The 27,395-nt window shown below is 39.8% G+C and overlaps 1 protein-coding gene across 2 annotated transcripts in view; it reads right to left on the reverse strand.

The window, feature by feature from the left end:
• PRPF18 (pre-mRNA processing factor 18) overlaps positions 1–27,395 on the reverse strand; it is a 53,775-nt gene that overhangs the window by 10,230 nt on the left and 16,150 nt on the right. Inside the window, exons 2-10 of one of the 2 annotated variants that reach the window (XM_077758469.1) lie at positions 26,107–26,184; positions 23,265–23,369; positions 22,264–22,377; positions 16,390–16,536; positions 14,739–14,807; positions 12,939–13,079; positions 12,742–12,813; positions 10,299–10,454; positions 8,024–8,112 (exon numbers count right to left, since the gene is read on the reverse strand). In XM_077758469.1, coding sequence (XP_077614595.1) covers positions 8,024–8,112; positions 10,299–10,454; positions 12,742–12,813; positions 12,939–13,079; positions 14,739–14,807; positions 16,390–16,536; positions 22,264–22,377; positions 23,265–23,369; positions 26,107–26,184 — 971 coding nt within the window. The remainder of the gene's footprint in view (positions 1–8,023; positions 8,113–10,298; positions 10,455–12,741; positions 12,814–12,938; positions 13,080–14,738; positions 14,808–16,389; positions 16,537–22,263; positions 22,378–23,264; positions 23,370–26,106; positions 26,185–27,395) is intronic. The other variant, XM_077758470.1, reaches the window with a different exon arrangement.

Raw genomic sequence — 27,395 nt, forward strand, 5'->3', positions numbered from 1 at the left:
AAAAAAAAAAAAAAAAAAAGGGAGGGGCAAGGATAGCTCAGAGCCCAGACAGAACTGCCATAATCCAAACAGGAGACACTGGTGGCTGACCCCAGGTGGCAGCAGTGACAGTGGTGAGAAGGGCACAGACTGCAGATACACTATGGATGTAGAACCGTCAGTTTGCCGACACACCCGTTATGGACTGAAAAATAATTCCCTGTTTTGTATATACATTATTCCTTTCTTAAAGTCACGTATCACTTAATAGCAATCCTCTGCCTCCCCCTTCCCTATCCCCCATTCCAGCAGCCCAGAGACAATCATTTCAAATCTCCTAAGCGTTTCTTTTGGTATTTACTGCCATCTTTCTAAATACTATCCTGACAGTGCTTGATTTTTTCTGTCTGTACTCACTTCCTACTGTGAAATCTGAGATTTAATCCTTGTACCAGGCCCCTCACAGAGACAGACAGATACACACACACACACACTTGCACACATCTCTCTTCCCTATCTTCCCCAAACTGCTAGTGAATGTAATATTCAGGATTTACAGCAGGATGTCTACCTAAATAGTGTTCAAAGCAGAGCCACACAGTATATTATGACACTATCTCCTTTTCACATCTTTCCCTATCTTTTTGGTTGTTTATGTAGGTATCACCAACTCACCCTTCAACAGTGAGACTACACTCAAAATGACCAAACACAAGAGAACCATCTGTTGCAGGTGGTCAAATACACCTATCTCGTTTTTCTCCTGGAGGCTTCTAGGTGTTGCAACAGAGAACAAATGAATTCCAGATCTCTCTGCACCGTGACCTTGCTAGAACATGCCCTCACCTGCACCCAGGCAGCTCCTTCCACCCCACTCCTGTGCAGGATCTTGTTTCCGGGGCTTTTTTTTGTCTCCCTCCCTCACTTTGGTGGAGCACACCCTCAGGCAGAGGCCATCTAACACAGTGGAGTTAGGATTACCCAGGTTCAAATCCAAACTCCACCACTTACTAGCTGTGTGACCGTGGGTACAAACTTCTCCACGGCTCGCTTTCCCCACTCACAAAACAGGAATTCTACCATCAGCCTCCTGTTGCTGCTCCCAAGTGAAGCGAAGCACAAAGTACTGTCTAAAGGGGAGCTACGGTTAACGATTCCATGGGAGGGGATTTGAGAAGTCATGTTTTCAAGACATTTTAAGACTTGTCCAAAAATATCTTTAGCCTATATTCACACTTAATTGACAGTTTAGATAGGAATGTAACTGAGGTGAAAATTAGTTTCCTTGCTGTTACCCAGGTATTGTTCCACGGTCTCACAGCGTCCAGACTGCTAATGAGAAGTACAGCGGTAGTGTAATTCCTGAGTCTTTGTAAATCACCCAGAAGCATTTAAAGTCTCTTCTTTATCGTTGGCCTTCCAATATTTTACTATGTTAGGCCTTCGTGTGAGGTCTTGCCTATTCATTTGCTATGTATTCAGCTTTCTCTGAATTTCTCTGTTCACTTTTTCCTGAAATCTGGAGTGTGGCCCTCTAGATCAATTCCTCATTCTCTTCTCCTCTGTTTGACTTTGACACTTCTGCTGTAATGTTTGATTTCTAAGAGGTCATTCTGATCCTGACTTTTCTTTGTGGCATAATCTTATTTCATGGTTACAGCCTTACCTAAAGATATTAAGCTTTTAATTGAAAGGTTGTCTTTTTTCTGTTCTTTATACTACAATTCTATCTCTAAATTCCTTTTTTTCTATGTGTTTCTGTATGTTTTCTATTTTGGTCTCTTTCACACTGTAAACTTTCTCTAAAGGTCTGATGGTCCCAGATCAACATTTGTATTTATGAACAAGGCACTGGAGAGCTAAAGGGAAGTCCCTGAATGGGCAGGGCTTGTCAATATTGGAACTTCTTCTGGGGACAATATGGCAGCAAGCTCGTTTTTTTCACTGGAGGAATACTAACTGTTAATAATCGTAGATCTTTTCTCTTGAGTCAGTTCAGAGATGAATCCTCTAAATTCCTGAGGAGCAAGTAAACGCCCGGCTTCCAGCATCACAGGAACCAGGGGAGAACAGGAACTACAGGTCTCATTTGTCAATATGTAGGCTCTCACTTAAGCATCCTGTTTTCACTATGACAGGCCAGCCTTCCGGAACAGAGCAAATCACTCTGGAAGTTAACTTGTTTCCTGCTAGAGGAGGAGGGCGGCAGGGCCCACCTGGCTAAGGCGGAAGGAACCTCTGGGCTACATATCCTAAGTCTCAGCCACACGTCCCGTTTTTAGCTCCATCCCACAGACTGGGCTTTCCAAAGTGCCTTGACAGCCCCACATCTTGAGGTTTCAACATTCTACAGAGTTTTTATTAATGGCTCCTTAATAACTCCTCCCCACACAAATTTAACCAAGCTGATTTTTTTAAATCAGTATGTTTCTAGGAAAATATCTGCACAAATTGATGAACTGTATACTTAAAAATGATTAATATGGTAAACATGATATATATTTCATAATTTTTAAAAACTATAATTAAAGTATTACAGAATATTCTGGATAAAGTATAAAAGTATCAAATATAGGAGCACCTGGGTGGCTCAGTTGGGTGAGGGTCCAACTCCGGCTCAGGTTGTAATCTCACGGTTCGTGAATCCAAGCCCCACATCAGGCTCCTGCTGTCAGACAGGACCCACTTTGGATCCTCTGTCTCCTCAATCTCTGCCACTCCCCTGCTCATTCTCTCTCTCTCTGTCTCTCTCTCTCCCCCTCTCTCTCTCCCTCTCCGTCTCTCTGTCTCTCTCCCCCGTCTCTCTGTCTCTCTCCCCCTCTGCCTCTCTCTCAGTGTGAAACCTGCTTGGGATTCTCTTGCTTCCTCTTTCTCTGCCCCTCCCCTACTCATGTTCTCTCCCTCTCTCTCTTTCAAAACTAAAATAAAACTTTAAATATATATATATATATGTATGTATATACACACACACACATATGTATCAAATATAGGTACAGTGTGGAGTACCTATATGTGATACAGGATACAAATCCTGCATTAGGAAAGTTTATACCCAGATAAATCAATGAACCATTATTACATCAATGTGCATCCACTAAAAAATTAGCAATTTATTTTACTATTGCAGAAAATAGTAACTTTCTTAAATTTTTTTTTTATTAATGTTTTATTTATTTCTAGGAGACAGAGAGAGAGACAGCGTGAGCAGGGGAGGGTCAGAGAGAAAGGGAGTCACAGACTCTGAAACAGGCTCCAGGCTCTGAGCTAGCAGTCAGCACAGAACCCGACGCGGGGCTTGAACCCACGAACCGCGAGATCATGACCTAAGTGAAAGTCGGACGCTTAACCGACTAAGCCACCCAGGCGCCCTGAAAATAGTAACTTTCTAAAACCAAACTACAGTCACAATTCTTTAGCTGGATTTGCCTTTTCTTTTGTAAACTTTCATTAGTTACGAGGACTTAATGTTGCTGCTTTTAAGCAATCTTTGTACTGATAAAGATGATACTTCGTTACATCAATTATTTCTGTCCCTGCCACTATTCTACACTGTAAGAACAAAGTCTTGAAAATGAAAGCACAGACCCACTTAGTGATACAGCCCGAGAATGTGAAGCAGAAGAGGTAAGTTGAGTGACATTTTCTACCTAGCTAGTTAAAATTCTATCAATGAACTGCCAAAGCTCTAATAAAGGAATGAATTTACATGAGAAAATTAAGTTAAAAACTAATCCTGACTTCAGACTAAAGGAATACTCCTTTGACCTCAAGTGTGATGTTCAAAAAATGTGTACTTAATGATTAAAAGTTAATTTCTACAATTTCAACTAACACCCATAGTTAAGCATTAAAAAGCCAATCCTTCAAAAACTGTCTACAAGAATTCTTTTCACACAAGAACATCATTAAAGTTGCATTCATCTAAATAACTCATTCCAGTCTTTTAAATAACTCATCTGGATCTCACTACTTGGGATGATGAAGAGTCCCACTGCAAGTATTCAAAGTGTAAAAATTTCACTACCTGCAGAACTCAATGGAACTTTAGAGACAAGTGGTAACCTGGGACTATCTCACTCTGCCTTTATAGTCTGCGATAAGAAAAGAGCTGCTCTCATTCTCACCTGTCTAGATGCTGCCTTTCTGTACAAGAACGTATTTCCAGTTCACAGGCTCATCATTTCACATAAAGAAACAACACAGTACAATTACCAGCGATAATCCCATTATGAAAACAGCATTTGCCTGCTTAGCTAAATTAGGTAAAAATTTATACCACAAAGGACCAATTTGGGTGAAGATTTCCTTTATTTGATTACCAGGCTTTCAGGGGGCCGGGCAACCTAACTTTTTCCCAAGCATGCAGTTAGGCAGCAGCAGATGTGACACCCCAAGCCAAGTATCCATTTGTTATCAGTGAGGCTGCAGCTAAGGAAGAAACCTGCACAGTTCGAGCTGGATTCCCCAAAATGCCTTCTACTCAACACTGGTATTCTAGGATATTAAAAGGTGATATATATGATTGATAAATGCTAGCCATATTTTTCTCTAAAAATTTAATACAGCAGAAAGTATTACATGGATAAACGGTTTGTTATCATGCAATAACTTGCCTTTGAGAAATGGTTATCACAGCCAAAACTGCCAGGAGGTAGCACAAAGCCACACGGCCCGCAAGTGTGATGTGTAATTTGATGCACAGGAAAGGTTTACCAGCTAACCGTGATACTGTATATTCAACATATGGAGCAAGTTGTGACCGCTCAGTGCAGTAATGCAAGCTTATGTTGTTCCATTTTTGGCAATACAGGAATGTATGATAAAGTCACAAATATTCCAGGAACAAATAAATTTGGCAACTGCTAGTGTAGGTGAAACATACCCAAAACCTGAAATACAGAGAGAACTAGTTGACAGAAAATGTTGAGATGATGTCTTTACTAGGGTATTTACTAATCTGGATAACTGAAAACAACTCGCCAGAGAAGATTATCCCTTTCATAATAGTGAAACCTTAAGTATTTGGATGAAGTATTATTCCTTCATCATCTAGTCACCAAAGAAATGTGTGTTATAACACAGTACACAGATCAATTAATCTACACGTATTAAGGACGGGATCGGCAGGAAACAAAGAGCTCGCTCCAACTTGGAAATCTGATGGCAGTGATTCCAACAATCTCACAAAGGCATGGGCAGGCCTCGGGCCCAGCGAGAGACAGCACAGTGCCCCAGAGCTAGCGCCCCGGGCAAGCCGCAGCCAGCCCGTGCTCTGAGGGGGCAAGAAGGACTGTAGTTACTGAAACCCAGAAAAGCAAGCGGTGCTGAGACGGCCTCCTGAGAGGAGACATGGCCTTGGGTAGGGGGCGCCTTCAACCCTCAAAGACCCCACGAGGAGGACACCAGGGAAATCAATACCCCTAACCTGCTCTTCTCCCACCTACAAAATGACTTCCCATCTCTCTACCAACCGCAATCAGAAGCAAAAACCAAGGGCGACTGCCAATGGTGCTGATCAGAGCCAGGCTTCTGGGGCAGAGGCCAAGGCGAGGGCAAGTGGGAAGACGGCCTGCGGGGCAGAGCCGCTTAACGGCAGTTTCAGCCTTCCTTCCTTCTCTTCTTTACAGACAAGCAGGCCCAAGATATGAACCTTTTCAAGAGAGGTTTTTAAATGACTGAATTATAAAGCCTCTAAATAACCAAGAGCCTCCTATAATCTGTATAAAAGAAGCTTTACTCAAATCTGGGCCAAAGGTTACATCTGTATTTGGCAGAACAAACAAAGTTCTTAAAGTTACTACCACCAATGTGAATCTAATCTCAGATTGGAGACTAGCTAATAAACTATACAACTTTTCTTTGATCTGCATGGTGAAAAAACCCTCCCTGCGCTGTGTTTAATTTTTGTAAGCAAGAGAACACTTCAAACAACTTTCCCAGTTTAAACCCAGAGACGTTTGCAGAAAACCCAAAGATGAAATCCCAGTACTATACAACAGCCCCTTGAATTGTTTTCAACCTGAACATATTTCTCACTAGGATTTCTAAATAAAAAAAATAATTGTTCCATACATCCAAGGTTCCATTACATGATGTCCAAAAACAGGCAAAAATAACCGATAGTAACACAAGTCTGGAGCAGTTACTTTTGATGGGAAGAGGATCTGGGCTGGGAAAAGGCATGAACAAACTTTTGGGGTGCTGCTAGAAATGTTCTGTATCTCCCTCTTGTTCTCCTGTCTTGGTAAATATTACATCAGGAATCACTGAACTGTACACTTAAGATTGGTACACCTCATATGCAGAGGTTTACTGCAGCTCAGTTTAACAAGAAATTAACGACCCTATTAAATGACATACTCAGCAAATACCTTAACGCAGAATATGTCTGGGTTAGGTAGTCACCACAGAACACCAAACTATGGTCCACAGGCCACACGTTTCTTTCCTAAGCCAACAGCCGCTTTCCCACTACAGCCTGCAGGATTCAACAGCTCCAACAGAGACCTAGGAAATGCTAAAATATTTACCACCTTTTAAGACAAAGTTTGTCAACCCCTGACTTTAATATATTTAACATATCCCTTTTTAAAGGATAATCCTTTATTTATTATTATTTTTAAAGTATTTAAAAATTTTTTCTTAATGTTTTTATTTATTTGTGAGAGTGAGAGAGAGAGAGCACACAAGCGCAAGTGAGCAGGGGAGGGTCAGAGAGAGAGGGAGACAGAGAATGCGAAACAGGCTCCAGGCTCTGAACTAGCTGTCAGCACAGAGCCCGACGGGGGGCTCAAACCCCCAAACCGCAAGATCATGACCTGAGCCAAAGTCGGACGCTCAGCCACCCCAAAGATGTTCCTGTATTNCAGGAGGGAGATTCAAAAGCCAGCTTAGCAAACCACTCAGCTCATGACAATCAAGAATTTCATAAAATTCCACCATTGGGAGTTGCGGGGTGGGGGGCAGCATTCTTTGGCCTCCAGCTGATTAGCACCATAGGTTTATTTTAAGACATCAAAAATCAGCATTTTGTTTGTCCTAACACAATGCTAACTTTTTAAATTTGGTGCCAATATTTTAAAAATAGAAGCATTACAAGGATGCCTGGGTGGCTCAGTCAGTTAGGTGGCCAACTTCGGCTCAGGTCATGATCTCACAGTTGGTGGGTTCGAGCCCCACATCAGGCTCTGCTCTGATAGCTCAGAGCCTAGAGCCTGCTTCCTTCTGTGTCTCCCTCTCTCTCTCTCTGCCCCTCCCCCTCTCGCACTCTGTCTCTGTCTCTCCCAAGAAAATGAACAAAGATTTTAAAAACTAGAAGCATATAATTTACTAGAAAAAGATTAAGATTTTTGGCATATGCGAAGAAAAAAAAAAAAGAGGAAGATCAAGCAACACTGACCCATATTCCTCCAAGAGAACCATAAGCTGAAGTGACTCCAGTGACACCGAGGGCAAGCATCAGGTGACATCTCACACTAGCTTGAACCATCCCATTAAGACAGCTGACACCTCACACTAGCTTGCACTGTCCCGTTATGACACAAAGTTGAGACAAAATGAAATACTGCTTCTATTTGTGTCCTTATTGAAAGTAGGAAAACAGAATACAGAGGGTCAAGTGTTTAATACTCAGCTCACTTATTACTTGTCATGGGTATGTGGGTTTGCAACCTTAGGTTTAAGCAGTGGCCTCAAGGGAACAATCACAGAAAACAATCAAAGGACCAAAAAGGGCAATAGTTGGGGAACCCGGGTGGCTCAGTCCAGTGTCCAACTTCAGACCAGGTCACGATCTCACAGTTCATAAGTTTGAGCGCCGCGTCGGGCTCTGTGCTGACAGCTCAGAGCCTGGAGCTGGCTTCAGATTCTGTGTCTCCCTCCCTCTCTGCCCCTCCCCTGCTCACACTGGCTCTCTCTCTCTCTCCCCCCCTCTCTCAGAAATAAAACATTAAAAATTTTTAAAAAATGAATAAATAGTAGGAAAAAAAGAGCAACAGTTAACTTGATGCTTGCAAATATCAAGTGGTAGGGATCTCCTTCACACCTTCCCAGTGGCCGTATTCCTGTCTCAGGGCAATTCTTCCTGTTAAAAAGGCTTCTTTGTGCTATTTTTGCCATTTCTTGTGAGTCTATCTGTAATTACACCAAAATAAAAGTTTAATAAAATGAAAAATATTGTTTCCTTACACTCATTAGAAAGGTCTTCCTTCCTATACCTTAACTGGTCCTAAACTATAGGACAAGTTTACTCCCTCTCCCATCAGAGAGTTCCTCCATTACCCACAACTCTTGCTCAGATCCCCTCCACCAGTCTCCTTCAAGGACTAAAAAAGGAACAATATTTTCATGTCTCTTGTCCTATACAGTATCCATTCAATCAGCAAATATTTACTGAGCACCCACCACAAGTGAGGTACTGTTCTAGACTCCAGGTATGTAACAGAGAACTTCGTTCTTGACTTGTAGAACCTACACTACATTATCACGTCTAATAATGAAGCAGAAGCTATCATTAGACTTTGCGGCAGCCAGATCATACTACTTCTCTTACTGCACACACAGCCTACTGTATTCCCCAACCCTTCCTCACATACATTGCTCAGACTGTATACTTAAGCAACTAGGTCACTGGATCCAAATATTTTTATTGTCAGGATCCTTGGTGAATATTGTTCTTTTAGAAACCGTTATTTTCTTCAGTCTGTCAAGAACTTCTGGATAGCCAATGTCTTTTCTTCCTTAACACATACCCTTCTCGTTCTTGCTTCTTGCTGTCCATAAATCTGATAAATAAACCTCTTAGTATAGTCAACCAAACTAGTCATTAAAATGTTTAACAGGACAGTTTAAGGGGACTAAGAACCCCATGACATCTCACTGGCATCCACCCCAACAGACATGGATCCATTATTCCGCACTCGGTGGCTTCCTGCACTCCACAAACTAGGAGCCCACCTGACTGTATTACCATATTTACATATGCCCGCAAGAGTATTAGTGGGTTTACATCAGACACCTTCCTAAAGTTCACAGTATGCTTACCAATTTTCCCTAATCAATCATCTTGGGGAAAAAAAGGAGGATTTTTTAAATGAGAAGGGGACAATTAAAAACAAAGACCAAAGAAAGGAAACAAGTCATTATATAACTTCCAAAAATAAATCAGACATCTTTAAAACTACAAAATGTATTCTTAAGAAAATCAGTTCGTGGGGAAGTGGAAATCACACCAGTGTTGTAAACCAAAATACTGCCTTTAAGACAATTTATGTAGTTATACACACTATGGCTTTGGCCATGGTACAGTTGAAGACAATTAACACATTTAACCACTGGAAACTTTTGTATTGTTAAAGCCAAACGAGTTATTCGCCCCCAAATAAAACCTTTTTGCCTTCAATACAGTCACTGGTTGTTATTAAAAAATGGAAAGGTCTTTGAATTTCAACAAGTATATCTGAACTCTATAAATCCTATAATTCATATTAGGGAGTCAGGTTGAACTCCTATTTTGAAAACGCTAATATACATGAATAAGGCATAAAGCATGACGCACAAGTTAATCTTTAGCACTTGGAACTGAAATCACATAGCAAAATAATTCTTGAATATGGTAATAATTGTTCTCTGGCACAAAATCTGAAAGCACGTTGTGAATTTTACATTTTAAGTAAACTTCACAAGTATCATCTTTAAGCTTCAGAACTAACATCCGGCACAAGTCATTATATAGACACAATCTGGGACTTTTGACAATTTGGCAAAAGCTGCCTAACAGTTGACTTTTTCCCCCACTAAGAAAAAAAGTTTTACCCAACGACAATGCAAACAAGTTTATGTGAGGCATATAGGACTGTAAGAAAATAAACCATCAACATTTGAGACCTGTTTGTGTCTAAATGTTACTAAAACATAATTACATTCATTAAACCCAAATTTTTACTATTTATGCCTTTTTATTTTTTTAGCCCAGTAGATATTAAATCTAGCTGGGAAGTAACAAAATGAGACTTATTGCTAAGTAAGTCTAAATCTGTCTTTCTTGACTAAACTCCCAAAACCAACTGAAGTAGCATTACTTCATTGCTAACGTAATTAAAGCACAACCCTCACCCTGTCTTGCATCAAGCAGGAAACTTACAAGGGTTCCATTTTACGCAGGGAAGAGGTCTTAAACACAAGTACTTAGGAAAAGTGGACTTGTGTCCTATGGTGCTATGACCAATTTGCTAGAATTCTTCTCCTGCTCTAAAAATTTATGGTTTGGGAGATGGAGCATGTTAACCTCCAGAGCAACTCATTCCCTCCCAAATGCTTACCTGAATATATTTCCGCTGTGTTTCATCATTTAAAACATGTGCAACGTGCTTAGAAAAGATCTTTTCTCTACCAGTTCTGGCATGGATACCAACCATGGTGACCCCTATGGGCCAAGGGGCATTTCCAATGGCCATCTGAAGATAGGCATCATTAGCCTAAAAACAAAGTTTGAGAGATCAGAAAAGCAAAAATACTGGGCTGGTCCAAGTTTTTAAAGTATTTCACAGCCATTTATGACGTAATTTTTATCCATTTCCTGAGCATGTTTAAAGTATTGCCATTCCCATTATTCAAACAAAAGAAATTAAAATATGAGGTAACCGACTGCCCTTCCCAGGACCACAAATGTCCTGGAAAAACAGAGACCAAAGCTAATCCTGTGAGTAAAAAGACAAACATTCCTTTGCAGGCTTTGTGCATTGGAAATTAATAAATTTCAGATCTGGAATTACCAGATAGGTTATTTGATGCAGGGACACAAACTCCAGTTCGGGTCGCCTTTAGACCCAGTCTCCTCCACAGGTGGTCACCCAGAAGATGGAGGTTAACTGGTTTTTCATAATCCAAACTGCAACTGCATCCACTCCCCGCACAGCAGCACCGACCTCAGAGCAGTGGGGGCTCCGTGAGCTGGGACTATCACACAGGGTCCACAGCAGATGTATAAACAGAGATTAAATACTAACCCTCGAGTCGAATAGTTTAAGGATGAGATCATTTCACCTCGGCCCCTCGAAACCTCCCACCTGCCAAGAACCTTAAAATAAAAGCTACAAAATGTAAAGACAGAAACCAATGAAGACAAATGGCTCTCTTCCTAAACCAAGCCTGGCTACCTGTGATGGAAAAAAAAGAGAAAACCAAAACAGAAATCAAGTAAATTCTACAAGATCCTGAGAGTTTCAGACCCAGTCAGGTCTCAAAGATATTTTAACTTTAGAAATCCAATACCTATGTGTATGATATGCAGAGCTGATTTAAAAAATCAGGTACAACAAATAGGTTAACTGGAAGTTCATTTTCTACCCTAAAGATAAGTTTGAATTTGTTCTACTCGGTTTTCTAAAGCTTAATTTTAAAAAGACTATTACACACTTTTATCACTGATTCTGAACTGTATAAATTTTAACAATGAATATTGACTGATAAAATTTCCACTATTTAGTTACCCCAAAACTGTCCAAATAGGTTATTCAAGTTTCTTGGTTCTTCTGCAGTTTACACAAAATGAACTTTCACCCGATTCTCATACATGCAAATGCGAAAAGTAAAGAGAGGGAAGGCACACTCGTTACTAGACACATGATTTCTTTCTGCAATGATAATGACCTTAGCTACCCATGCCAAGGTCCCTGTCCTTAGTAAGCACCATGCAACTAACAGAAACTATCCAAGAATAAAATTTATAGACACAAAACAAAAACATTTCCTTTGACAAAACTAGCTGGCTCTCCAACAGAAGGAGTCAAACCACCACTCTAGCCTCATCAACGTGAGGCTGTGGCACCTGGAAGTGCCAGCCGGCCCCGTGTTTGAGATCAGTGGGTCAGAGCCCAGGGCTAAGCCCGGTCATTCCCACTTCTCCAGCAGAGCCCCTTCTATGGCCCTGGAACAGCCGCTGGAACCGTCACGCTGTAACTCCCTACTCCCACACTCGGGAGGCACCGCCGTGAGAAGCTTCCACTTCAGACTCTGCTGATGGCCCAGATGCAGGGGCACTTGGCCAATCCCCACTAGGGGTACAGTGGGCCGTTCTCCTTGTGTTCCCCTCCACCAGATGACAGCCTTCCACTTGCCTTTCTGAGCTCGGCTCCAGGAGCTCTGGGCCACAAGAGCTCTTTCCCCGTCACCCCCTCCTAGAGCCCATTCAGGAGGAAAGACACCAGGATGAGGGGTGAAGTCTTCCCTCACAAGGAGTCTGCTATTGTTGCTGCTCTGAAACAGGAGAGATGAATTCTGGAGGCCTTACTTGGAACATTTTCTCATAGAAGTATAAAAGGGTGGTTAAATTCCATTGTATCATTAGTACAATAGTTTAGCTATATTACGGATTAAGTAGGCTTTTAGAGCTGGCCTGGGAAACTAATCTACATAACATTGTTTCTATGGGAAAATTTGTTCCAAGCCATAATCCTGAACAATCTTTGAAATCCAATCCCATTCATGAAATGAACATTGCCTATATCCAGTTCATGCTCCGAAGAATCTTTACACCTACCTTAAAAATGACCAAAAAACCAGTGTCGTTAGAAAGTTTATTATCAACATCTAACAATAAAGCTGAGAATACATTAGAAAATAAAAAGGTTTTTTCCACTAATTTATTTCACATTTACTCTTAAAGCTCCTGTGTAAAACACTCCCACACTAAATGAACATACTACGCACAGACAACCCAGACAGGCTCATACCATGATTTAGATGCACAGCATGGCAACGTACCTTTACGTATTCTCTCTGCAACATGAACTTAATAATATCTGTTATGGATTCCTTAATATCAGCAGGAAGATTCTGGAAAAGAAAAAACATAACTATTTTTGGAAGCTACTATATATAGCTCAAGATGGCATTTACTCTAACTTTATTATTGTTTTTTAAAAAATCAGTTAATTAAAACATTTTTCAAGGAGCCTTACCCTTTTCCGTAGCTTTCTGAAAAGGGGTCGGAGATAGGACTCAGTCTGTTTCTGAGTAGCACTGTTCAGTTTACCCTGCACACTGCGCTTCACATAATCTTCTCTGGCATTCAGTTCTTTAGCCCAAACACCAAGAAGAAACTGTGGAAAGAACCGACAAATTCAGACTACAATGCCACCCAGTGGTTCAAAAGACTTAAACGTTCTCTAAAACACTAAACAACATATCATCTGTAGAGTATATTTCTTGACTAACTGAAATCTCACCAATTAATGCTTAAGTAATAAATTGTTTGTCATGTATGGTCTGCAGTGCCTCTGGCAAGGCACAAACTTCCCTGCTTCCCTGTTGTTTCTGTGTTTGTATATATACATATATATGTATATTTACTCCTACCTCAATGATAATCAATTTTCCCCTAAAAAGAACTATCTCACAGATAACTATTCGACAGAAATAAACTTTTACAAAAGTATTGTCTTAAAAAAAAAAAGTACATACCTTCGTTTAAACATACTTTATTGCTAAAACATGCTAAACATCTGAGCTTTCACATCCTAGTCACTGCTCACAACTCACCACCACAAATATAATAAGGATGAAAAAGTTTAAAATACTGCAAGCATCGCCAAAATGGGACACAGAGACAAAGTAAACAAATGCTGCTGGAAAATAACTACACCAATACACTGGCTTGAAGCACAGCTGTCACAAACCCATCAATTTGTAAAACAAACAAACAAGACAAAACGCATTATCTGCAAAGCACAATAAAGCCAAGCACCATAATATAGGGTATGACTCTAGATTGACTTTTACATTTGCAGGAGAGGAGATTCGATTAAATATTCCCACTGAATCAACTGACTAAAGGAGAAGGAAGAAAAGGAAAATAAACTGTGATTCATCCTCACCCCTCCCCCAGCCCTGGAAAGGTACCCTACTGCCCCTTGGGTTTCAATGCAAAGAGCACCCTTTCTAGAGGCAGATAAACAGGGAAGGAGGACAAAGACGTACCAGCCTAGTGGCACTCCCTATGCTTACCGTCTGCATGGAGAGGTGGTCACTGCATGAGGAAATGCTAGCTCCCGCCAGCCCCCAAGCCCTACCTAAATCCATGCCATCTCCTCAACAAACTGCGAATCCTGATGACTAATACGTTGTATTTAAACTGTAAACACAAGTAAAAGCATTTCTTGCATTTAAATCTTTTGGCATGAACGCAAATAGTTTGTGAATAAGTGCTATAATAAATCTGCCATTTGCACACACTCTACCTAAACCAGGAAAGCGAGAAATGCCAAGAACAGAGGTGGAGGGAGCTAATCACAGCGGGAATACGCAGCTATCTGCAGAACTGTGAAAACGAGCAGTCTCTGAAAGGCTGCTGATGTGTTTGCTTTTTGTTCCCACCCTCCATCAAGATCTTCCCACCTCTTTCCTCTCCTTACTGCCATCATAAAAGCTTCTGGAGCATGCCCCTCATTGCACTCCCTCCTCGAGTGTTTGCGAAAAATTTTAAACTCCCCAAACTTCTTGTTCATCCCACTGCTGCGATTCTTTTCTGTGTGTTACGTTAATAAGTCAGATTTAAAGTGCCACAGTGAAAGTACACATACAACCCCCCCAGGCTAACCTCTAGACCCAAGTGCATGGCAGTATCACAAACCACGTACATGCAAAACATGCTTAACGAGGGATTCCCTTTCCAGTCCTTAACCCTTAAATACAGACCAAATATTAAAGAACAGTTCTTAACCAGCCCACACGTACTTCTTCCGTAGCCCAAAAGCATGTACCTTAAGGAATTTGGTAATGATGTCCATGTCTTTATGATCATCGCCTTTCCCTAAAGACTCTCCCAATGCCTGCGGAAAACAGAATGCTTCACTAGTAAAGAGCAACAACAGGATGTGTTTTACCAACATGAGTTGAACATAGATCTTTATAACATACACTAATTGCTATTAATTTTTAAAAAAAAACTAAGGAATTTCTAGATAAAAACAAAACTATGGGGCGCCTAGGTGGCTCGGTCAGTTAAGCATGCAACTCTTGATTTTGGCTCAGGTTATGATCTCATGGTTTGTGACATTGAACCCCGCGTCGGGCTCTGTGCTGCTTGGGATTCTCTCTCTCCTTCTCTCTCTGCCCTTTTCCTGCATGCACAGACTCTCTTTCAAAATAAATAAATAAACATAAAAAAAGAAAATACAACTTGCCATTTAAATTTAGAGAGTAGGTTATCTTTTATGAATCAAAAATCAAAAAAGAGGGCTTAGAGGACTGACAGCTAATGGGTAGATTTCTTTTTAGGGAAACATTGTTCTAGAATTAGATTATGATGGTTGATCAACCTGCGAATATACTAAAAACCAGTGAACTGTACACCTGAGATGGCTAAGTTGTACAGTAAGTGACTATCTCAATACAGATAGCTATTTCAGAAGAAAACAAGCCAACAATTGGTTGCTCACAGTGATTTTTTTCTGTCAAATTTAGGGTGCATCAGTAAGTGAGGGGGACAAAGACAGGGCACAATTACCAGAACTATGACCTTACTAGCGCAGGGTGTAGCCAAGAATGAAAGGAAACAGAAAAATAACAGTTTGTGTATTATTAAGTAGTTAACGCTTTAAACTAAGCCCTAATTTTAGCATGAGCTAGATATTTAGATAGTATAACACTGCTTTTTAATTAAGATTACACGTATCACGCCACATTCATCACAGTGGCAAAAATTAGAGAGCAAGATACTGCCGCGTGCTGACAGGGACGTGGGAACAACAGGCACTCACACACTGCTGACGGGGTGGGGACTGGGGTAGACTGCTACGGGCATTCTAGAAAGCAGCCTGACAGTACTGGACAAGTGAAACATTTATAAATCCAGCAACCCTGCCTCTGAATCCACAGGGGTACAGACAAGGCTGCCCCTGCCAAAGCTGTCTGTGGTCCTAGGGAGCCCGAGCCATGCAGCCCTCATTGTGAGGCAGCACAAAGTAAAAGACAGTGAATGCCACCAAGCATGAAATGCTACGCCGTAGTTACAAATCAAAGGTTTAGATACACATACAGCATCAAGGATGGATCTTAAATACAGTTCTAAGTGGAAAGAGAAAAAGGGAGTTTCACTGTACAGTATCGTTTATGTATATTAAAAACACAAGCATACAAAACTACTGGTTTTACAAGACCACTGGTTTTACAAGGAGGCAAATCAAACAGAGCTAAATGATTGCTTTTGAAGGCAGGAAGTAGGGTACTGTGAATAGAGAATTGAGGAAAAAGGGAGTGAATAAGTAAAAGCATGACATTTTAAAAGGGTCTTTGTAATAACCTAAGACCACAGTGGGGTGCTCCGATGTGAATCATCTGATGAACTTGGGCGTCTGCCCCAGGGAATGAAAGATGCAACGGGAAGTGAGAACAGGTGGGTGTGGAGATTACCTCTAACTCCTCGATTGTGGTGTTTTCTTCATGGACTTTCAAATCGTTCTGTGTGTCTTCCTCTCCAGGTTCCTGGCCACCAACAAGCTCGTTGAGGTATTGCTGGTCGATCTTATCCAAAGCTGCTTTCAAATCATTTCTCAATCCCTGGGAACGGTGAAAAATTATACCTCCTATAAAATTTCACTGATGTTTCACTCTTGATTTTTCACTAAGAATAAGTCCAATTGATTTTCTTCCTCCACAAGGAGTTACGAGCTCAGTAAAACTAGAGACTCAAGAAAGGTTTCAATTTATTACACAGCTATCATTACTGTCCAAAGTTAATCATCATGAACATATTTAAATTGAAAGAATGTATGCACAATACCTCCTCTGGTCAGAAAAATAAAGTACATGTGTGACAAATGCAAATGAGTGCATCCATAAATGCTTTAATTTTCTAAGGAGTTCTAGCCAAAGTGACCAGGTCTCTGCTAGAGTCTCCAACCCATTTTCCCAGTTGACTTAAAAAATCCAACGTTTCACAACTATTCTGAGTTCCGGTAATATTCAGCAATGTCAATAGTATATATACGACTAGCATCTCACCTATATCCTAGGCTTTTACTAGGTTTCTAATAAACCAGCCAATTCCACATTCTATCCACATCCAATTTGTGACCATTTGATAAAAACAGAAGCTTTAAAGCTAGACCCACACCTTACACCACATATAAAAATTGACTCAAAAAAAAGGCTCCTGGGTGGCTCAGTCAGTTAAGTATCCTACTTCAGTTCAGGTCATGATCTCATGGTTTGGGAGTTCGAGCCCTGCATCGGGCTCTGTGCTGACAGCTCAGAGCCTGGAGGCTGCTTCGGATTCTGTGTCTCCTTCTATCTCTGTCCCTCCCTCACTCATACCCTCTCTCAAAAGTAAACATTAAAAAAAAAATTAACTCAAAATGGATCAAAGACATAAATGTAAGAGTTAAAACAATAAAACTCTAAGACAACACATGGGAAAAGCTTCATGATACTGTATTTGGCCATCATTTCTTAGATACAACAAAAAGCACAGGCCAAAAAAAAAAAAAAAAAAAAGGTACATTGGACTTCATCAAAATTTAAAGCTTTTCTGCAAAGATACTATCAACAGAGTGAAAAGACCCATGGAATGGGAGAAAAATGTGCAAATTAATAATCGGATAATGACTAATATCCAGAATATAGAAAGAACTCCTGCAATTTAACAACAAACCCCACACCTCATTAAAAATGGGCAAGGTCTTGAATAGAAGACTACATCCAAAATATTAAAAATAAAAAAGACCACATACAAAAAGCCAATAAACAAACAAAAAGATACTTAACATTACTACTCATTAGGGAACCGCAAATCAAAACCACAATAAAATAACGCTTCAAACTGATCAGAATAGCTATGATCAAAAATAATAATAAGTATTAAGTACTGGCGAGAATGTGGAGAAATGGAACCCTTCCTTGCTGGGAATGTAAACTGGTGCAGCTGCTGTGGAAAATGGTATGGCAATAACCTCAGAAAGTCACACATAACCCACGCCAAGACACCTTCTAATTAAAATGTCAAAAGGTAAAGACAAGGAGAGAGTATTATAAGCAGCAAAAGAAAAACCACTGTTGTATATAAAGGAACCCCTATAAGATTATCAGTAGATTTTTAGCAGAAGCTTTTCACAACAAAGGGGAGGGGGCACAATATATTCGAAGTGCTGTAAGAAAAAACTTCCAACTTCCAAACAAGAACACTCTGCCTGGAGGTTACCATTCAGAATGGTCTTTCAGACAAGTAAAGCTAAAGGAATCCGTCACCACTAGACCAGCCCTACAAGGAATGCTAAGGGGCCTTCCTTAAGCTGAAAATAGTGTTAATTAATTACACCATAGGAAAGTATAAATCTCGCTGGAAGAGGTAAATATATAGTAAAGGTAGTAGATCAATCACAAACTAGTATGAAGATTTCAAGACAAATCCAGTAAAAATGTAACTGTAAGAATTAAAGGATTTACAAGATAAAAACATGTAAAATGTGACATCAAAAAACCTAATATGTGGCAGAGGGTAGTAAAAATATAAAGCTTTAACATTCATTCACACTTAGCTGTTATCAGCTTAAAATAGTCTTCCAGTTAGAGCACAGGGATGGAGTGCCACAGCACAGTGACTGCAGCTAATACCACGTTGCGTATTTAAATGTTATTTATCTTTGAGAGAGAAAAAGCACGAGCAGGAGAGGGGCAGACAGAAAGGAAGACAGAGGATTCGAAGTAGGCTCCGAGCTGTCAGCACAGAGCCCGATGTGGGGATCAAACTCATGAACTGTGAGCCCATGACCTGAGCCAAAGTTGGACACTTAACCGACTGAGCCACCCAAGTACCCATGTTATTACATATTTAAAACCTGTCAAGAGTAGAGCTTAAAAGCCCTCAACACAAGAAAAACACTTTTAACTATGTATGGTGACAGATATTAACTAGACTTATTGTGGCAATCGTTTTACAATATATACAAATATCAAATTGCTAAGTTGTATACCTAAAACTAATATAATGCAATATGTCAATTGTACCTCAGTTTTTTTTTTTCAAAGGTACAAATAAACTCTTTAGCATCTGGGACAACCTTGAGCAAGATTAAAATACAACAGGTTTGGGACACCGTGCATGGCTCAGTGGATTAAGTGTCCCACTCCTGTTTTCAGCTCAGGTCATGATAACATGGTTTGTGAGTTCAAGTTTTGTTGTCATTGCAGAGCTTGGGATTCTCTCTCTCTGCCCCTCCCCTCCTCTGCTCATGCTCATTCACTGTCCCAAAATAAACATTTAAAAAAATTTTTTTAAATACAGTAGATTGTAAAAAAATACTAATAACTAGAAAAATTTTCAATTAAATATGACTAGTAGAAAAAGTAAATCACATAGTAATTTAATAGTTCACGTTAATATTTTAATACTATCTTCAAACAAGGAAAGACTCTTTCCAAGACCATAAGGTTTTGTTTTAGAGAGAACGTGTGCATGCACCCAAGAACAGAGGAGAGGGGCAGAGAGAGGGAGAGAGACAGAGAGAGAATCTCAAGCAGGTTCCACACTCAGCATGGAGCCTGATGCCGAGCTCAATCCCATGACCCTGGGATCATGACTGGAGCCAAAATCAAGAGTCAGATGCTCAATCGGCTGAGTCATCCAGGCACCCTAAGTTAAGGTTTAAAAAAAGGACTGAAAAAATTTTTCAAAGATTGTTGTGAATATTAAATACACCTGAAGAAAATGTTTTAAATTCATTGATGCTTGAAAAGAAAAAAGTGAAACACAGAATACACAGCCCACCAATCCCCCATCTGGGGACACACATAATAGCAGTGAAAGCAGCCACCTGAACCTGTGCCGCAGGTGGCAGCACCGTTCACAGCAGCCGAAGGGAGAACCGACTCCACTGTCCGCTGAAGCTGAGTGGATAAAAACAATGGATCCATACACACAACACAGCATTACTCGGCCTTAAAAAGGAAGGACATGTGGAAACACATCCTACCACATGGACGGACCCTGAAGATATGGCGCAGCTGGAAGGTCAGTCCAGGGGATCTTTCAGATGACCTCAGTCACAGCCCTCATAAGACTGCAACCTCATGCAAGCACAAAAGTAAAAAACTGCCCGGTTTACCCCGATCAAACTACAGAACTGTAAGAGATCCTTAATTTCCTTACTAAGTTTCAGGATGGTTTGTTAGTCACAGAGGACCGAAAAAGATCTTAGGATAATAAACTGTTTGCAGCTACTAAGTTTCGGGGTGATCCGTTACACTGCCGCAGGTCACCCCAGCTGTGTCTCAGTAACTACCAGAGCCAACAGGTTAGTTAGTAAGGCCACAGAAGATGTGAACAACACTACCACTGGGTGCCCGACATTTACCCAACGCAGAAAATGCATTCTTTTCAGAAGCCCAAGGAATATTCACCAAGACAAACCATATGCTGATCAGAGCCCTATATGTAAAAGATGAAGCTATTAACCTTTTAGACAAAATACAGAAGAGTATCTCTTCAAAACCGAGGGATGGGTAAATATTTCTCAAGCAAAACATCAAAAGCAGCAACCATAAAAAAAAGTAGATTCCATCAAAATTTAAAAGTTCTGTCCATCAAAAGACACCATGAAGAAAACAGGTAAGCCAAACACAAGTAGTAACGTCATAAAACTTGTATCTGTGTATCTGTCAAAGGACTTGTATTTAGGAATATATAAAGAACTAGAATTCAAAAATAAAATGGCAAACAACCTAATTAAAACATGAACGAAAGATTTTTACACATTCTGCACAGAAATATACAGGCTGTAAGTCTATGAAAAGATGTTCATTCCCTTTAGTTATCAGGGAGCCATAAACAGATCCCCGATGAAATACATACCACTACACCTACGAGAGAATGGTCACAATTTCAAAGACTGACAATAACAAAGGCTGAGGACATTTGGAAATATTTGGCACTTTTTTAAAAATGTAATCATACATTTACTCTTACTAGTCAGCACTTCTACTTCCATGTATTTACCAAGAGATGTCACATTTACCCAAGAAAAATAACCTAGATCCAAAAAAGACTTGTGCAGTTGCCTGGGTGGCTCAGTCGGTTAAGTGCTCAACGTTTGATTTCGGCTCAGGTCACGATCTCTGTCTATGCCTCCCCCCCACCCCCACCCCAGTACGTGTGCATGTGCCTGTTCTCTCAACAAACACACACACACATAAAAAAGACTAGTGGAAGAATGTCATAGCCGTTTTATTCTTAATAGCCCAAAGCTGGAAACAAATGGTGGTATATCAGACAACTGGATACCGTCAACAATGACAAACTACTGATTTCTGCAGTAACAACGATGAATCTAAAAATTATGCTTGGCATAAGAAGCCAGACATGCTCTCATGATTCCATCTACATGAAATACTCGAACAAGCAAAATTAATCTCCAGAGGTAGAATTTTATTGATTTATTTTTTAAATAGTTTACTGTCAAGTTGGTTTCCACATAACACCCAGTGCTCATCCCCACAAGTGCCCTCCTCTATGCCCATCACCCCTCTCCCCCTCACCCACACTCCCATCAGCCCTCAGTTTGTTCTCGGCATTCAAGTGTCTCTCATGGTTTGCCTCCCTCCCCCTCCCCCACTATTTTTCCCCTTCTTCTCCCACATCGTCCTCCGTTAAGTTCCACCTAATTACAGAGGTAGAATTTTAAAAGGTGGTTGTTCACACATGGAGGAGAAGGAATAGGAGGACTGGCTAAGAAGGGGCACTAGGCGGGGCGCCTGGGTGGCTTAGTCGGTTAAGCGTCCAACTTTCGCTTAGGTCATGATCTCGCGGTTCGTGGGTTCGAGCCCCGCGTCAGGCTCTGTGCTGACTGCCAGCTCAGAGCCTGGAGCCTGCTTCAGAGTCTGTGTCTCCCTCTCTCTCTGACCCTCCCCTGCTCACGCTCTCTCTCTCTCTCTCCTAGAAATAAATAAAACATTAAAAAGAAAAAAAAAAAAAAGAAGGGGCACTAGGCGACTTTCCGTGTGAGGAAAACACTTGTGTATCTTCCTAAGTGTAGTGGTTACATTTATAAGAATTTGTCAAAATGTACTGAACTGTATGCTTAAGAAAGGTGCTATTAATTATGTCAAGATAGGTGCTTATAATTAAATTAGACAGGTGCTTTTTTAAAAACTCAACTTTAAAAATTACTTTAGCAGTAGTCTGGCAACTTTATTTTTCCATTTTTCCCTATAATAACACAATTGCTCAAACTCCATACTATTCTAGTTTATGTGGTACAGGGATATTGTTCGACTTTTGTTCTGACTTCTTACCTTGTTAACTTCTGGTGTGAGGATCTCTATTTTTCTTAAACGCTGAAATGCATCATAATCAGTTTCTCCAAATAGTCTAATTGGTTCTCCTCTTTCTCTCAATCTTCTGATAACCTATAAAAAAATTAACAATAGTAGTACTTCCTATGTTTTTAGTAATAATAATTCCTCCTTTAGGTTACCAAATACGTATTTCAAAATTTAAATAGAAAAAGCCAGTTGCGGTTATTTTTTCTTTCATTTTCCATTAACAGATCTAGTGAGTTACTGTCACATCTGAAAATCTGTAACGTGTCTACGTCCTTTGGCTGTTTCAGCAAAGCCTCCATCTGTGTAACCAGAACACATGAGAAAAGTATGAAGATGGAAGGGGGTGTTAACTTTCAGATACAGAAGGAAAATCAAGTCTAGAGTCAGCTGAGAACTCACTGACCACAACCTGGAGTCGACACTGTCATGCTGCATTAAAAATCAAAATCTGCGGCACCTGGGGGGCTCAGTCGGTTGAGCATCCGACTTCGACTCAGGTCATGATCTCACGGTTCGGGGGTTCAAGTCCCACGTCGGGCTCTTTGCTGACAGCTAGCTCAGAGCCTGGGGCCTGCTTCAGATTCTGTGTCTCCTTCTCTCTCTGACCCTCCCCTGCTCATGCTGTCTCTCTCTCTCTCTCTCAAAAATAAACAAAACACTAAAAAAATTTTTTAATAAAAAAATTAAAAACAAAGTAATTTAGACAAATAATTTAAGTATAATTACTTAGAATGTATATACACTTATTTAGAGCAATGTGTTTAGTTTCTAAAGTTTAGAAAAATATATTCTTTTAAAAGCTTAAGAGTATCAAGAAAAGCAGAGATTAATTTAGAACCTCATGAATACTGCACAGTATTTTTATTCAGTGTTGGCAATAATGACATAAAACTTACTGGAAGAAACTGGAAATAAATGCGAATGCTGTGGATGGTTTTTTTTTTTCAGGACACACTCATACATACACTTACCTCTTGCCTAGAAAGAGTCATGGGTAACTTTTCCTCTGCAAGTTCAAGTTCTAACACTGGATTCGAAGAAGTTAATGGTTTCTGGTTCTCCTCTTTTGGCTGTATCTATAGTAATAGCCAAAAGAAATCAAATTCAGCTTTTGCAAGATAATACAGGTAGTATTTATCATTCTATGTATTAACTGCTCATGGAAATTAAATAGGTTTTGAATATTGAAGGTTTCCTAAATTTTTCACTGAGGAAAAAGCTCCTAATACATGTGCCTGATTTTGAGAGCTCACCACACTTCTCCATCTCAGGGACACTGGTAGCAAGCACGCACACAGGAGACACCACTCTTGCTACTGAAAAGTGACAGATGTATAATGATTTCCAAAATCTATAACTTACAAGGGTTGAAGTTTAGACTCATTTCTCCCTAGACTCTAAACAAGTTAAACTCTATTCTTAACAACCATCAACTCACTTCTCCTCTTTGAGAAAATCATCCTCCAGGGTTATTTGATCCTTTCTCTGGGTTTTAACAAAAACAAAAACAAAACAAACCCCAAAAAACAGTGTTTTCTAAGAAACATGTGAAACCTCAAGCTCCTGCTTTTTCCGACCCCCCTTTTGGAAAGGGGGGATTCCAAGAGCCCCGAGACCACTGCTGGACATGTAGAAACACTCCCAAAGCTACACACAATTTGCCCGCAGGCTGAGCTCTGAACCTTGTGGGGGGCAGTAACAGCACAACAGCACCAACCACAGAGGGAGCACCTTTCTGCTCATACCCACCCCCACCCCCACCCCAAGAGCAGACATTCTTGTATGTATGAACCTGCGGGTGGGGATGGGTAGGGTGATCTTTTCATGTATCTTCTGGAGTCTGCTGCCCAGCTCACAGTTTAAAAAAATTAAGTTCAGCATTTGTAAGCCCCAAGGTGTGGTCTGTAAAAAGATATCGAAACATGGCTTCCCATCTGATCATGGAACTAATTTAAAATCCCAAAAGATTTTTAAAAAAAATTTAATGTTAACATAGGTTAACATTGAATACTCACAGTCCATTAAGAAGGCTGTATGGTTAAAAAGGATATAACTTCTGACCCTATACTTCAGGGCTAACGGTTATGTTTGTGTTAACAGTGCGGACAGAAAATGGAGGTAAAAAAATCAACTTCTGTATTTTCACCAATGACATCAGCATCAAGCCTTTAAATGGAAGCCAGTTCTCATAAAGTAATGGAAGTTATACATGCTGCATTTTCCCTACTACCAAGAAGGAAATATTAACACATTCTAGAAAGAAAACCCTGTGTTCTTTTTAAGCATAAAAACAGGGATTTCTCCAAAACACTCAGGATGAAAAGCATTTTTAATTACAAAATGCCAGTTAACCACTTTTAGGAAAGATCTAAGAAGTTCTGTCCACTGGACCCAGTGCTACAAGCAGTATCTTTACAGAAGTTACTTTGCTTTAGTGTTTTTCTCTACAGAAGCAAAAAACTACTGACCTATCACTGAAGCCATTTAAACACGGCAAAACTGCCTGTTTTTAGTTATTTTCCTACGTTACCAAAATGTTGAAAAGGTTCAAATTTAAATACCCGTGAAAGCAACAAGTCAGCAGATTAAACCCATGGTAAATAGTTCTCATTCCAGACCAAGTGTGAGTTACACAACAATGGACAAGATGACAATTCTTCTGCCCTATTATCTATTCAGTGGCTCTTTACATAAAATGTATCTTAATGTCCTAAACTAGAAGCAAGTGAAATCAATACATTTATGGAAAATATCAAAATACAAATGCAAAGTTTTGTATTTAAACATCGATCAGAAACATGAAACTACATTTCCAATACCTGCTCTCTGCCAACACAAAACCAAATGCATATACATACCATTCGCATTCCTCATGCTTCCTTTTAGAAATGCTATGCCAGATAAATTAATTTCCAGACTTTCCCCATTACATGCACAAGAGTGTTATACACATGGTTCACAAGCAAAAGTTAATGTCAAATTTAGAATTTGGCAAAAGTATTTCAACACAACTTCTAATCTTATTTTAAAAAGTATTAAACCAGATATGCTCTTCTTTTAAAATAATTTAAACATAACTTCACCTCATAACATTTAACCCCTCCCAATAAAAACCCCAATAAATTATTCAACTAGGATAATAGTTGAACAGGGTAAAATAGTGTAACCTCAAGGACACTTTTAGTCATGCTTCTAAAATATACAGTCTTCCAGATCACTCATTTGTTTCTAATATTTCTAAACATTCTCTATACAACAGACCTTATTACCAAAAAGCACATAAGTGTTATACAGCATTCTACCCCAGGCAGAGGTGCTTAGGGCCAAAAGGAATTATTAACAATGTAAACATAAAAACAGTGGCTTAAAATATTTAAGTGAAAGTGGGGAAATACCACTGGTAGTACCACTGTGGCTGAATGAGCAAAATGTTTTTGAAACTTTAAAATCGACTTTTATTGGGAGAGGTGGGGAGAGGAGCTGGTGGTGGAGATGAAGATGAGGCAGAATCAGATCCAGGAATTCAAAGAAACAAAATTCAAGCTTTGATCTCAAGCCACTTCATGCTGTCCACAAAAAGCCAAACCATTCCAAGCCAAAAGTCATGCATGTATTTTCCTGAATTCAATGTTTAAAAAAAAAAAAGAAGGAAAAAAGAAAAGAACTCATACCTCTCCAGAAGGCTTCTCATTTATAGGCTAACGTATAACATTGATAAATTGAACAGAGATCAATAATTTTGTCACTTTAACATTAGCTATATAAATTTAAACTCAGAAATATGCAATTGAACATAAAAGCAGGCAGCCATACCTTGTAGCCACATCTTTCGAAATACGCTTCCTCTTCTTTTTTTGCAAGTTCACTACGCTTGAAATACTTTTTATTTTCCTATTGAAGAAAGAAGTATGTTAATAGGTCCCTGGGTAAAATTTCATCTTCCATTGGCAACCTACAAACACTTCAGTTCTTTTTTCTTTTATTAAACTGTTTAAAAATGTTTTTATTTATTTCTGAGAGAGAGACAGAGAGAGACAGCGTGAGCAGGGGAGAGTCAGAGAAAGAGGGAGACACAGAATCTGAAGCAGGCTCCAGGCTCTGAGGTAGCTGTCAGCACAGAGCCCCACACGGGGCCTGAACCCACGAACCGTGAGATTATGAACTGAGCCGAAGTTGGACGCTTAACCAACTGAGCCACCCAGGCACCCCAACACTTCAGTTTTTCAAGAGCATGCTAAAGCTGGGGTCTAGGGGGTATATCATGTTGGTTCCCTCAACATGCCATCCATCATCTATCTTCTCTAAATATGTAGTATTTTTCTTGCAGTATCATTTTAACAGGCATAGCCAACAAAAACAAGAAACAAACAATATTTTCCAAATGTTCACACTGTATTCATTTAATTCCCCAATGCTTAGGTTCAACGATAATTTCTACAAACGAATTCATTATGAACTACGTAAAATAGGATGCTTTAATTATTTTCTTCCAACAAAAAACAAAGATCATGGTTAACTGTTATCTGACATCTTAATTGCCAGTACCCAGACAGCTCCAAGGGTAATGTCATTTGGAATCTTTTTTATCAATTAACTGTATTTGTACTGATCAATTCTTAAAATCATATTCTTAATCTAGACATAAAATGGTTTGAGTCTTTACTAACAAAATCATTTAAAGTTATTTTGGGGGGCGCCGGGGTGGCTCAGTCGGTTAAGCGTCCGACTTCAGCTCAGATCATGATCTCACAGTTCATGGGTTCGAGAACCCACATCGGGTTCTGTGCTGATGGCTAGCTCAGAGCATGGAGCCTGTTCCAGATTCTGTGCCTCCCTTTCTCTCTGACCCTCCCCTGCTCACGCTGTTTCTCTCTCTCTCTCTCAGAAATAAACATTAAAAAAAATAGTTATTTTTATATGACTCAATATTATGAGACAGGCTCTAAATCTGTAAGAAAAAAAACATTAGTTCTTTCTATATTATATACAAAATTATTCTCACTGTTAAATCTACATTCCCTAATTTGGATGTTCTTACTGTCTATAGCTGTGTCTTTGGGATATTATTCCAGTAATGATTTAGCTCAAATAAAGATACTGCC

Source organism: Crocuta crocuta, unplaced genomic scaffold (genome assembly GCF_008692635.1).
Source record: "Crocuta crocuta isolate KB4526 unplaced genomic scaffold, BGI_CrCroc_1.0 scaffold32, whole genome shotgun sequence".
NCBI lineage: Eukaryota > Metazoa > Chordata > Mammalia > Carnivora > Hyaenidae > Crocuta > Crocuta crocuta.